Source organism: Hippoglossus stenolepis, chromosome 12 (assembly GCF_022539355.2).
Source record: "Hippoglossus stenolepis isolate QCI-W04-F060 chromosome 12, HSTE1.2, whole genome shotgun sequence".
Classification (NCBI taxonomy): Eukaryota; Metazoa; Chordata; class Actinopteri; order Pleuronectiformes; family Pleuronectidae; genus Hippoglossus; species Hippoglossus stenolepis.
In genome coordinates this window covers 5,081,676-5,094,438 of record NC_061494.1, presented here as the reverse complement: position 1 = coordinate 5,094,438, position 12,763 = coordinate 5,081,676, and the positions used below count along the sequence as shown (strand labels likewise).

Here is a 12,763-nt window from a genome sequence, read left to right as displayed (position 1 = left end):
GGCCTGCGGCAGATACGCGCCATCAGCAGGCCAACAATCCACAATAGAGTTTACTGCATCAAGAACACTGCGCTATGAGCACTCAGAGCAACAGGTCTGTGCTAGTCTACCACAAATATATATGAGGAAATGATGTGAATAAAATCCTAATATCATTTAAATTAGTATTCTTATTATTCTTATAATTCTTATTATTCTTATTATTCTAATTATTATTATACTTATTATTCTAATTATTATTCTAATTGTTATTATTTTTTATTAATATTACCGTTGGTTTCTTCGTAATTGTTATTGTTATTATTACATTATTATTATTACATTAACATGCAATAATCGATAATTATGTTGGCTATAGGTCTGTCAATATCTTCATTTTTAAAAGTGGACATTTTATTTAATTGGTTTCATTGTTACTTTATTGCTTTCACATATTTTTAAACAATTATGAATCAATATTTTCACTTTCTCTTTCTTTAATAAGCCCCGCGTCTATTTCTTTTATAACAAATCTGCTTTTGAGAGTTTAAACTTTAAATTAGTTGTAGATTTACGAGATCAAAATCCAGATCCTTCATCGTGTTGAATTGCGCTGATGGTTTTGTGGTGACGGGCCGTTTGGCAGCTCTGCTCACTGGCTGCAGATGAAGGTGCCAATCTTTGTGTAATTGATCCCACACTGGGTCAGCCTCTAACTGCATGTGTTTAACTTCACCATCATCACATGGACCAGCAGGCTGAGCTGCAGGGAAATCTATATAAAGCGCTTTTTATTTTTTCATCATTCCACCCAACAGCTTCTCCTATAGTGATCATTTTCAGAAAGACCTTAAAACAAGATAATAAAATCCATGTATATCATCAGGGGGAAATATACGGGTATAAATTAGACACAGAGGGACATTAACAGAATTAGAAACCGTGTGTATGTGTGCATCCCTTCAGGCCGGAGAAATACAGTCAAAATTGTGAATCACCTCGCGTTGAAAACCTTTTTAAAATCCACAATCTTTCCCCGGTGAGCAAATGGTTCAGCAAGGTGCATTTGCTGAAGCCTTTCAAATGCTAACGTGGCCATATTTCACTCTTACAACCTGCTCACATCTCCATAAAATATTACTGCACTCAGAGTGATGACTGCACACACACACACACACACACACACACACACACACACACACACACACACACACTTTGCCAACCCCAAAAAACCCCTCAGGGATTATCTCCCTCATATAAAATCCAGCTCCGTCCTTTAAAGACTTTGTAGCTTCTCTTAAATGATCCGCTGCACTTTTATTTATTTTTTTACAGGTTTTTTTTCTCAGATGATAAAAAAAAACATGAAACACTGGGGATAGTCAACAAGGTGATGTTAAGTTATTTCTTTTTACGAAGTTAGAATAACTCAGTTTATCCCTCATCATCTAGGACCCAGTGACAAAACAGTTTGTGCAAAGGAAATTTAAAATAAAAACATCGTAACTGGTTGAGAAGTCATGACCACATTATTTTACATCGAATAAATCCACTGAAAACAAATTGAAAAAAATACTACAAATCAAGTTGGACTAAACATACTTATTTTTCTGTTTTCTGTCATTTATATAATATTCACTAAAATCATAACAGATCTGTTCCTCTCTGTCTTGTCCCACTTTAATATACTCTCATCGTCTGCCAGCAGCTTATAATGTAAATGTATATTCTTTGTCACATGTAGGAAACAATGATTTCCACAGTGGGAGACGCGTCATTAACAAGATCTTAATAGTGTGGCTGCGTGGTGCGTTCAGGGTCTCCTCAGACACCCTGCCCGCCAGAGGCTTTAATGAGGCTTGGATACAAATTAGCATGCGGACACAGTTGTTGTATATTCTATTTAGTGCAAAAAATTTGGAGGAATTTTGTCTGTAAAGTTTATCAAATTATAGTAAGTCAGTTTAAAATAGTAAGTCATTTAAAAAAACCAAAAGTAGAAAACTTTGGCTTTGTAGTGCTTAGGCCAATAGGCCTATATATATATATATATATATATATATACATATTTATAACACAGTCTTTGTTATTGTTCTGGTGTTGACTCTGCTTGTAACGTAACTTTCAGACAGACTATGATTGATCATCTGTCATTAATCAATTCAGTCAGTCACTGACGCAATGAAACGGCTCCTTCGTGTTGCAGCATAAACTAAAAAAGCTAATATTTCCGACAGTAAGTTAAGGCACCGTTTTTCCAGCGAAGACGCACGTGTGAAGCAGCGGAGTCCCCGTCTCGTCCAATCACGTCGCTGTCTCACTCAGCCTCGTCCAATGGGAATAAGGCTGGTGCAGGTGGCGGCGCTGTTATCAGCTGGCGGCGCCTTAGTGAGAGCAGAGCGGAGAGAAGCGAGGAGACGAGCTGATGGTTCCATCAAACCCACTGACACACCACTGACACCCCGCCTCAGGCTCACTGACACCCCGCCTCAGGCTCACTGCACCCGCCTCAGGCTCACTGACACCCCGCCTCAGGCTCACTGACACCCCGCCTCAGGCTCACCGACTCCCCGCCTCAGGCTCACCGACTCCCCGCAGGCTGAGCAGGACACATGCTCTTCTCTCCCCGCTGACCCACCGACACACAGACCAGCACAGGAGCCATATTTTGGGAGTTGGACCGAGATCTTCCTCAGAGACGAGAAGTTCGCAGCTGCTCAACTTTCCAACATTTGCTCCTCTTCCTCCTCCAGGAAGCGTCGGGACAGGGAGAAGCGGCCCGACTCCTGAACACCACCAGCCCGCCCCGAGCCTTCTCTTTCTCCCCTGAACTTATTTTTGTTCGCCGTTCTTTTTCTCCGAGCGAGTCTGGTGTTTCATGTCCACAAATGTTAGCGATCGGGCAGATGGAGGCTAACCGGCAGAGTGCTTTCGTCCTGGGCAGCACCCCGCTGGCGGCGTTGCACAACATGACCGAGATGAAGACGTCCCTGTTCCCGTACGCGCTGCAGCACGGCCCGGGGGGCTTCAAGGCGCCTTCGCTGTCCAACCTCAACTCCCACCTCGCCTTAGGAACTCCGCACGGAATAAGCGACATCTTGGGGAGACCCATCACCACAGCCGGGCAGCTGCTGTCCGGCTTCCCGAGGATAAACGGCCTGGCCACCACCGCAGCCGCCGCGGCGGCGGCAGGGATGTACTTCAGCCCGGCGGTGTCGCGGTACCCGAAGCCCCTGGCCGAGCTGCCGGGGAGGGCGCCCATCTTCTGGCCCGGGGTGATGCAGGGCAATCCCTGGAGGGACCCGCGGCTCCACTGTCCCTGTAAGTCCCGGCTCTCTCTCTCTCTCTGTTTGCACATTTCTAAAAGTTAGGTTAGGATTTGTAGAAATTCAGAAAAACTACAAAAAGCTCCTCTGTGAAATGGCAGATTTTTTCCTGTGATTTTAGACATTATTCAGCTATAAGAACTCTGTCATTACACAAAGCTAAATAACTCCAGTTATAGTTTATTTTCCACTGTGATTACAGGAAATCTAAAATATAATTTTGAATATTTATAGATTTTCCCCCCCAAACGAATTAAACTCTTTTATTTTCACAACATGGTGTTTTTGAGCGTCAGACAGAAGAGTTACTAACATGATGATGATCATAATAATAATGTGACACATGACAGGACGTTGGAACCTGTTAAATAATAAACACATTGAATTATAAATCATGTAAATAATAAGTTAGTAAACTCCACATGTTGCGCAGACACTTTGAGGAATATCTGCGGCTGAATGTGAAGTTAAACGCGTTGACCTTTTATTTTGACGCTTCACAGCAGCGCAGTTGAATAAGCATGTGTGTAACTTTAACTGTAATAATGTTCTAACCGTGTGTGTGCGCGTGTCTCTGCAGCTCAGGCCAGCCTCATGATGGACAAGGACGGAAAGAAGAAGCACTCCAGACCCACTTTTTCAGGGCAGCAGATTTTCGCCCTGGAGAAGACCTTCGAGCAGACCAAGTACCTGGCGGGTCCGGAGAGAGCCCGCCTGGCTTATTCTTTAGGGATGACCGAGAGCCAAGTCAAGGTAAACACCGACCAGCACCTGCTCACTACGATTTACATAGAAAACATGTAGACAATATTATTACCACCAGTTTCACCTCGTTCACCATTACTACCAGCGCAGGCCAAGGGAGTTATCTATTTTATTACTACAGAATGATTGCACATAACATTATTATTATTGTTGTTGTTGTTGTTGTTGCTATTATTGACTTACTTTGTGGCTGTTGCTATTCATTTCGCACACACACAGGGTTATTGGCCCCTGTTGTGTGATGTGTTAGAGCCAGTGCACCGTGTCTGCTGTTGTGTTGTTGTGCCATTTTGATCGCCTGTTTTTTATCCGGACCTGTTGATCGTCCTGTGCGCGTCTCACCGGCCTCCTCTCCTCCTCCACAGGTCTGGTTCCAGAACAGGAGAACCAAATGGCGGAAGAGGCACGCGGCGGAGATGGCCACGGCCAAGAAGAAGCACGACTCGGAGACGGAGAAGATGAAGGAGAGCTCGGACAACGAGGAGGACGACGAGTACAACAAACCGCTGGACCCCAACTCGGACGACGAGAAAATCACGAGACTGTTGAAAAAGCACAAGGCCACCAACCTGGCGCTGATCAGCCCGTGCAGCAACAGCTCGGACACTTTGTGATGCCCACAGCTGGGGGGGCAAAAGTGGGGGTGGGGGCAAAGAGTCCAACAGGGACTCGACGCACTCTTTCGGACCCCCTTTCCACCTGACTGCTGCGAACATGCGTCTGAGGGGGATGCGCAATTTTGAGAAATCCAAGTGTGCGCCATGACGCATGGAAGACGCGTTTGGCTGCATCCGAACCCACTTAAACACCCACACACACACACACACACGCACACACTCACTCAGACACACACGCACTGTATGCACGGAGATGTGACTCCAGGCAGAGCTGCAGACTGTCGGTGAAAAAGGACACACATGTCGGACTGTATCTGGCAGTTTAACGCATACCAGAGGAGTTTCAACAACAGGTGTAAATGTAAAATACAACATTCCGGATCAGTGTTGGACTCAGTCGCTTTGGTAGTAACGAATACAGCTGATTCACTTTTCTCATAGCTAATGACACTTGTTTCATTATTTTATTTTCACCTGCACACACACAATGTGCGGCCTCTTGTCACCTTGAAGGGTGCGGGTCACGTCTGCCCTGTATGGGAATAGTCCTGTCAGCACTGATGCGATATTTTCATCTGAAAACAAAGTGACATTATTGTCTCATTTCCTCAATAATTCAGCTGTTTGTGTGATTTTAAACCTCTTTAAACAAAAGCCTCGTTTTCCTTTGACGCAGTCTCACGACAGGTGTCTGTTTAACCTTTTACCAGAGGGGATTTATCCGCAGCCAACACTGATCCGGATCTCAGACGCATGTTACGTTGTGTCAGGTGTGAACGGGGCCTGTGATGCTTCTAAAGCTCAGTTTAACCAGGGTATCCACTGTCCTAGAAGGCGAGCAGGGGAGAATGTTTGGAGGGGGCGCGGGTTTGAGACGAGTGAATGGTTTTTGTGCTGTAGCCTGAGGATGAAAAATGTACGTGAGATTGTGTATATATATTTTTTACTGAATAATAAGTTATGTTGTTTCCGCCTGTGGAAACGTGGCAGCCTCTTTCTTCCCTCCGCAGCCCTGACGCGCTTATTCCCTCCCGGTTATTCCCGCTGCTTGGTTTTGATTCCTGCAAAGTTAAAGTCGTGCCCTTTTTCTCCATCTTTTTTTCCCTCTCCAATCCTCTGTTCAGCACCGGCACACAAATGTATAAAACGCTGTAAATAATCACTGTAAAGGAAGAAACCCCGCTTGTTTTAACCACGTCACACCCTTTCGTTTCTTTTGGGATTTTCTTTTTGAAAGAGTTTATGTTTTTACCTCAACTCACAGCGGAACAGAAAAACTGCACCGAGGTTTATGTTGGAATTAAAAGAGTATTATTGCTTCCGGGAAGGTTATAGGAAGAAAAAACACTTTGTATTATGAATAAATTATTTAACAAGCATTTTTGTTTTTTTATTTTCATTACGGGTTTGTTTGAATGTATGGGCTTAATATAAATTAAAGACAAATTCATGACTATCAATAATTGAATTTCGTTATTGGCAACAAGGGTGATTTTAGAGGATTAATGCTGATTTAAGAATGATTTATATTTTATTCTGAATGATTCATGACGGAACTGATAACAATAATTATTATTATTGTCATCATCATTATTTTCATTATCAGCAATAATAGTCTAATAATAGGCTAAAAAAATCGGATAATAAATAAAAACAATTCTGTGAACATTTTAGTCTTGTTTTTAACTTCAGCTTTGAGGCTATTTATTTACTTATTTATTGAGTATAAAATTGGGGAATATAACTTCTACAAATTACAATTACCATAGCTGTCAAATAGGAGGTATTTGATTTAAAGCATCAACCCATCATTATTGTCAATCTAATATATTAATCAATTATTATTTATAGTAGGCCTGTTTATTTTTTAAATATTGTTAATATTGTTATTTGAATTATTTCTGGGCCGCCGTTTGACTGAAATCCACTAAAAAGAAAGTCCGTCCCGTGAGTCTTTGCTCTTTAAATGAAAACGGATGGTTCACATTAAAGTTATTGAATTTTATTTGAAGTCATTTAAATTTATTGTATAAAATAAGTGTCTGTGTTTCGGGCCTGTGATGTTTCAGGTGGAGATTTATTAATGTGGAGATCTTCTCACAGAGGTGCGCCCCCTCTGTCTGTAACACGCCGCTGCACCTCTGTGACTCCACTGTAGTTTCTGCACCGTCTCCTCTGGATTCAGCCAATCAGGAATCAGATCATCCTTAAGAATCTCTAATAATCTGAACATGAAGTGAAAACTGACTGTCAGATCAGCGAAGTAGGAAAATAATGTGATGAGAAACTGATACTGAACAGTTTCCTCCTGTAGATACTTTGGTACTTTAAATGTTATTGAGACAAATCAGTGTCTAGTATTTATATTGAGTTGTTTTTTGCTTTTTTAAATGTTGCACTATTACTATCTTTTACAAAATCATCCTTAAAATCTAATAATCCAAAATTATTCTAAATGAATTGTTGGATTGACTGAGCGTAGACTCATAATCAGGAAGGTTTAGTATTACACAAGTTAAAAATACACTATACATACATATAATGTTTGAAATGTTAAAATTTAAACATGTTTTTCAGATATCACAACAAGTTTATTATGGACTGATGTGAATCATTTCTGGCCTCTTGCTTCTATCAGTAAATTTGACTCCATTCACTTCTGCCTGGGTAAAGACTTGTAAATTAGATTTCTTTAGAGATAACAATTAAAATACAAATCATTGAATGGGAATATTAGCCAAAAATAGAAAGACAATATGAATATCCAACATAAAGTCGACCTTATAAATATATTCCAATAGGAATTAGTTTTCTGTTTAGAGGAACATTTTCCAGTCCCTTCTTGTCACATTCACTTCTCCCCTGCAGGAAACAGAGAACTTGTGTAGCTCTCCTCGCTATGGGCCTATGACTGTGTTGTATTAGTACACGGATGATGGTGTGTAAGACCAACTGTTGAAGGCCTGGATGAAAACCTTCTCATATAGTAATTGTGTAGTAAAGAGGTAAAATGAGGACAAACAGCCATTGAGCTCTAATGGTTTTTATTGCTTGAGAACTGCATCACCTACAGTAGAGGCCAGGCCGAAGGGGCTAGAATAAAATCTCTATCTGCCTTTTTATAAGATGGAGTGAAGAAAAACTGCAGCTTATACTCCTACAGTAAACTCACAAAGACCAGCAGGAACAAAAACAAGCAGGGTTCTGGTTTTCTTATATATAACTTTTTGCCTATGAACCAAATCACACGAGACAACATAAATTCTGCGGCAGGCACAAAATCATTTCTACTTGCGGTGATTTAGATAGAAATAAAAAACAAAAATCAAGGAGGATCAATCTGACGGCTTCACACGGTCGGAAATCTGTAGTGTAGTAAATGAAATCGATAAAAGAAGCGTCTCTGATCGCTCCCTGTAATGCTCAAATGATCTGCAGTGAAGGCTGCTGAAGGCTACATACAAAACAAATACAAAGCAAGTCTTCCTGCTCGTCCTCCACCTTTTAGAGTTTCTCTCTATATTTTTTTTACATTTCATAATCAATACCTTTACCATCTGACTGAAGTCTTTTTTTATAACTCTTACACACTTCATCTCTGTGTAGGATACTTGGCACCATAATGCAGTAACAAAAATAGACAAAAAAAGTTTACATTTTAAGGATACCCAAGCCTATCTAAAATATCACATTCAGAATCATAATATTATAGAAATAAGTTAGAGTAAGAATAGTAATGTGAGAGTGCTATGTATGAAACAATATCTTATATACTTGCATGGTCTATGGCACTGCTTAAAACATTCTTGGATAGGCAACGAGTCGCTGAGGAGCACTTCCTGTTCCTCTCCTCGTGTGCACACTCGTCGAAGGTCACTGTCGCTGCTCGCCCTCTGCACGCGCTTCAGCATAAACATTTTGGTAAGAATTATAAATTATCTCTTTAAAAAGTACAGTATATAAAATGAGACTCAATGGATGTGTCAGGCATGGCAGTGTGTTGTGCACACAACAACAACAACAACGAGAACAACTCAAAAAAACAAAACAAAAAATATATATATGTATATAAACTGTTGAAATAAACTGATAAGATCCATCTATTCCAACAAAGGGACCAGGAAGTTTGGTCAGAAAAAGAGAACGGCACTAAAACCATCAACAACTCTATGTTATACTGTCTAATGTACAAATAATCCTAACAATATAGATATACAACTTTTTTGCATTGCACTTTTCTTTTTTTAAAACACCTTACATACTGTATGGAGAGTAGCTTCTATACATAGAGGCATACCTAAAAATGGCGAGTACGGTGTCTAAACATGTGTAGTAGGACTGATTTCAATTAGAGTTTTGGCAAAGGAGGCTGTGGCGTGGAAAAGAGTCGTCCGTCCTGCTTCTTTCTTCTCTGGGGAATGGGGGTTGCATGGCAACGGTGAGGTCAGCGATGTGTGTCTTGTCTGGAGCCAGGCCCTCGGGTGCTCGTCCACATCTCAGCGAGTGTTTTATGGAGAGAGAAGGGGCCGGGTGTTTTCGTATGAATGAGGTGTCAGGACAACTGCAACTGGTCAGCACTGCTGAAAAATTGTCTGTGTTCTTCAGTGTACGCTTGTGCAAAGTGTGTGTGCATACGTGTGTGTGTCGTGTTTCTTTGAGCGTGTATGTGTGTGTGTGTGTGTGTGTGTGTGTGTGTGTGTGTGTGTGTGTGTGTGTGTGTGTGTGTGTGTGTGTGTGTGCGGTTTGTTTCTCTGGTGTTCTCACAGAGGCGCTTCACGAAATATGTTCTCCCCCCTTTGGCAACACTTCCCTGTAGAGGAGAAAAAAAGAAAACGGAAAAGTTTATTTTGCCAAATTCCAAGTTTTCATTTCAAAGTAAAATGACCTGGTGCCGACTCTTTCTACGTTAACATATGAGATGCAGAGGCTCTAGTTTGTAAGTAAACTTCTTAAAATGACTGGAGCATTTTAAGCAATCATGTCACATTTTTCCACTGATGATGTTTTATTCTGGAATAAAACTTTCAAACAGTCAGCAATCTGCCTTTCAGGAAATGTGTGCAAAGTAATGAAGAACTCAAGCAAATCAAATCAAACAATAGCAACAATGGGAAGAAGAATTATAATAATGAAAAAAATTAATATTTACCACGACATCACTGCACCACACAACACTTGTGCTTATTTGCATTAGGTTTACCTGCCCCCGCTGTAATTCGGAAGGACAGGAAGACGGGCTGGCAGTGGGACAGAGACGGAAACAAAGTTAGAGACCACAAACTGAAGTTATTAATGCTCTCTGGGACAAGTGCTCCCTCTCTCCCTCTCTGAGCACCTATGAACCACAGGTTAAACTCACATACCAGGGCCCTGCGTCTTTGTGCCCGTGTGCTAACTACATCGGACATTTTTTAACATAGCCAGCCGTGATTTTAGCAGTACTGTGTGGCTCGGAGGTGACGGCTGCCGCAGTATCTGCCGGCGTGCTCGGGTCACCTCGCACACACACACTACTGCATATGTCTCACTAAGCGATGATGAAAGACCTGACTTAAGGCGCCTCTTTTCAGCACAAGACCTTCCGTCTGACACGGCAGAGACTGAAGCGACAGTGTTAAACGCTTTCTATACAGTCAGCTTCACGAAAAGAGGAAAATACAAACTGCGCTCGGCTGAAATGACCTCTCTCCTACTTTTTAAAAGATTCTTCTTTTTATAATTTCAATATCAATCAGAAGGATCGTTCATGCTAAAAATGTTCTTTCTGTCCATTTGAAACTAAACCTTTACACAATGTTAGAAGAGCAACTTAAACACATGAACTGAAATTATAAGATATTTGTTGAAAAGCATTGATAATGATGCAGTAAACCAACTCTTAAAACATTTGATAGCATATGATACTCTTATAGTTCCCTCCACCAAGGAGGCTGTGTTTCCAGTACTGTTGTTTTTCTGTTAGCAGGATTACATAAAATCGTAGTAGGCCTTTTTATCACTTTAAACAGAAAGAGAGGATTTTTTTCACTGATTGTCACTGATTTCCCAGGGAATAATTCATGGGTCTTGATCCAAAAAATCGAAATCAAAAGTTGTGGTATGGATCCGGGAAGAACCCAGTACATTTTGGTGCGGATCCAGATCAGGGGAAGTTTCGAGGATTTCACTTTCTTTAAAATTGTGAGATAGGATACTTTTAAACATTTTGAGAGAACAATTCATGGATCTGGATGAAAAACAAATCAGGCATGTTTAGAGGATTGATATTTATGAGTGTGAGCAATCTGATGCAGATCTGAATAAAAATCTGGATCTAGTGAATTTAAATGTGGTTTGATAAGGAGACTGGCCTTGGCGGAGGTTTGCCATTCTAGTTGCAATATGTTAACATCCAGTTGTACCATAATAGATATAGAATAGAATAATATAAAGGTAGTTGATTCACATGTGTCGAGAAAAGTCTCTCTCTTTTCTGTTCAGAATCACACTTCACAGTCAACACCTTTTTCACAACAGCACAACACGATGACACAAAGTGAGGATGTGGGCAGGGCCCCTCTTACCTTGTGGTCCCCCATGCAGACATTGGGCCCAATGTTGTCATAGACTATAGACTTCTCTTCATTTTCAGGCTGCAGAGACACAAAACCAACACATTATTTTGTGAAACAAACGTGATGAACAACAGTCATACTCACACACGCTGTCGCGCGGTGATGCACAGTCAGCAGCACCGTGTTTGTGTTTACACGGCACAGACATTACAGGCTTGTATCGTGGTTTATGACACGTTCACGAATGAGCAATCAAGGCAGCAGCTTCATTAAACACAATTAGCAGGATTATGTTGTACCTTTCAAAATAAAAGCAGAGGTACTTATTTAAATATAAGGTTCAGATATGTATTTGAGGTGGATACTGTAGTGGAGCTGTTACGACAATTTACTGAGGCCCCAGTAAGATTGTGTCACCAGTTCAAGTATGTATTTCTGGTTGATATTCACATTTTTCACATCATTCACTTTGGATATGTAGTAAAGAGGAACTCACACACTCGGATATTAGTAAAGAACCACGACTAGAAATAATATTTTTTTTAGGCAAGAATCAAAACATTTTTTTAACAGAGACAAAAAGAATCAGAAACATCTTCGTCTAAATTAGCAAGTTTTATGATGCTATCTTTATCATCTATAAATATCTCAGAAAATATCACAAATATAAATGTCTTCAGTTAGATTCTTTCAAATGAATGTATTAAACTTCTTACAGATACAGCTCGTCTCCACTGAAGTGAACGCACCTTTAGAAACTCTGCACAGTTTTCACTTTGAAACTTGCAGTCGGTGCGGTGCAGCGAAGAGAAATGAGAAGCAGCAGTGATTTACAAAGTGGACATTTGCCTCTCGACCAAATACACTCCCACCGTAATCTAAGTGCCTATCTGAGAGAATCCTGTTTCAATATCACTTTCTGCACACAAAGAAGCTGTTACCCACTCACACATGGATCTGCAGACTGGAGAATAAATCACACTTGTCTGGTTGAACTAAAGACTTTTTAAACAGCCGCCCCAACCCCCACGTACGCACACACACATACAGGCTGGTGGGTGGGTGCTAGCAGTTGTGTCTGTGATCTGCACTGGCGCTTCAGACGAAAGAGACAGAGAGCTTGAGAATGAACCATAAAGCAGAATCCAAATTAACTTCAGACCAATCCTGCAGCGGAGCAGGGTCAGCACACGTGCGCCTCCACCTCACTACCTTTTCGAGCGGGCCACGCACTGCCACCTCTCTATTTGTCTGGCAGCCGGCCCCGAGCCGCTGCCTCCCGCAGCCGGAGATACATTCATCAAACACACACTTGATAATTTACAAAGGCAGCATAAAATTGTGGATTTTCGGGCTGCATAATCTTTAGACAGATAAACAAATTACCCGGGGCCCACCGGCAGAGAGGGAGCGCTCGCTCGGCTAAACATTCATTACTGGCGCTCCCGGAGCTGGTGCCGCGCCGCACGGCCGGCGGGCAACCTTTGGCGTGTTAGGGCTCGGCAAGCAGAAAATAACATGA

At 41.4% G+C, this 12,763-nt stretch overlaps 2 protein-coding genes across 3 annotated transcripts in view; one reads left to right on the top strand and one right to left on the bottom strand.

The window, feature by feature from the left end:
• The first annotated feature begins 2,345 nt into the window (after positions 1–2,345).
• nkx6.2 (NK6 homeobox 2) lies at positions 2,346–6,353 on the top strand. Its single transcript, XM_035173270.2, has 3 exons — positions 2,346–3,300; positions 3,886–4,058; positions 4,436–6,353. Exons 1-3 carry the CDS (start codon positions 2,868–2,870, stop codon positions 4,682–4,684), a joined length of 855 nt encoding a protein of 284 aa, XP_035029161.1. The 5' UTR covers positions 2,346–2,867; the 3' UTR covers positions 4,685–6,353.
• Positions 6,354–7,714: 1,361 nt separating this feature from the next.
• The window catches only part of LOC118119362 (inositol polyphosphate-5-phosphatase A), a 149,982-nt gene continuing 144,933 nt past the window's right edge, over positions 7,715–12,763 (bottom strand). Inside the window, exons 14-16 of one of the 2 annotated variants that reach the window (XM_035173266.2) lie at positions 11,251–11,319; positions 9,888–9,924; positions 7,715–9,497 (exon numbers count right to left, since the gene is read on the bottom strand). In XM_035173266.2, coding sequence (XP_035029157.1) covers positions 9,448–9,497; positions 9,888–9,924; positions 11,251–11,319 — 156 coding nt within the window. In that variant the 3' untranslated portion in view covers positions 7,715–9,447. Of the gene's footprint in view, positions 9,498–9,836; positions 9,925–11,250; positions 11,320–12,763 lie in introns of both variants that reach the window. The other variant, XM_035173267.2, reaches the window with a different exon arrangement.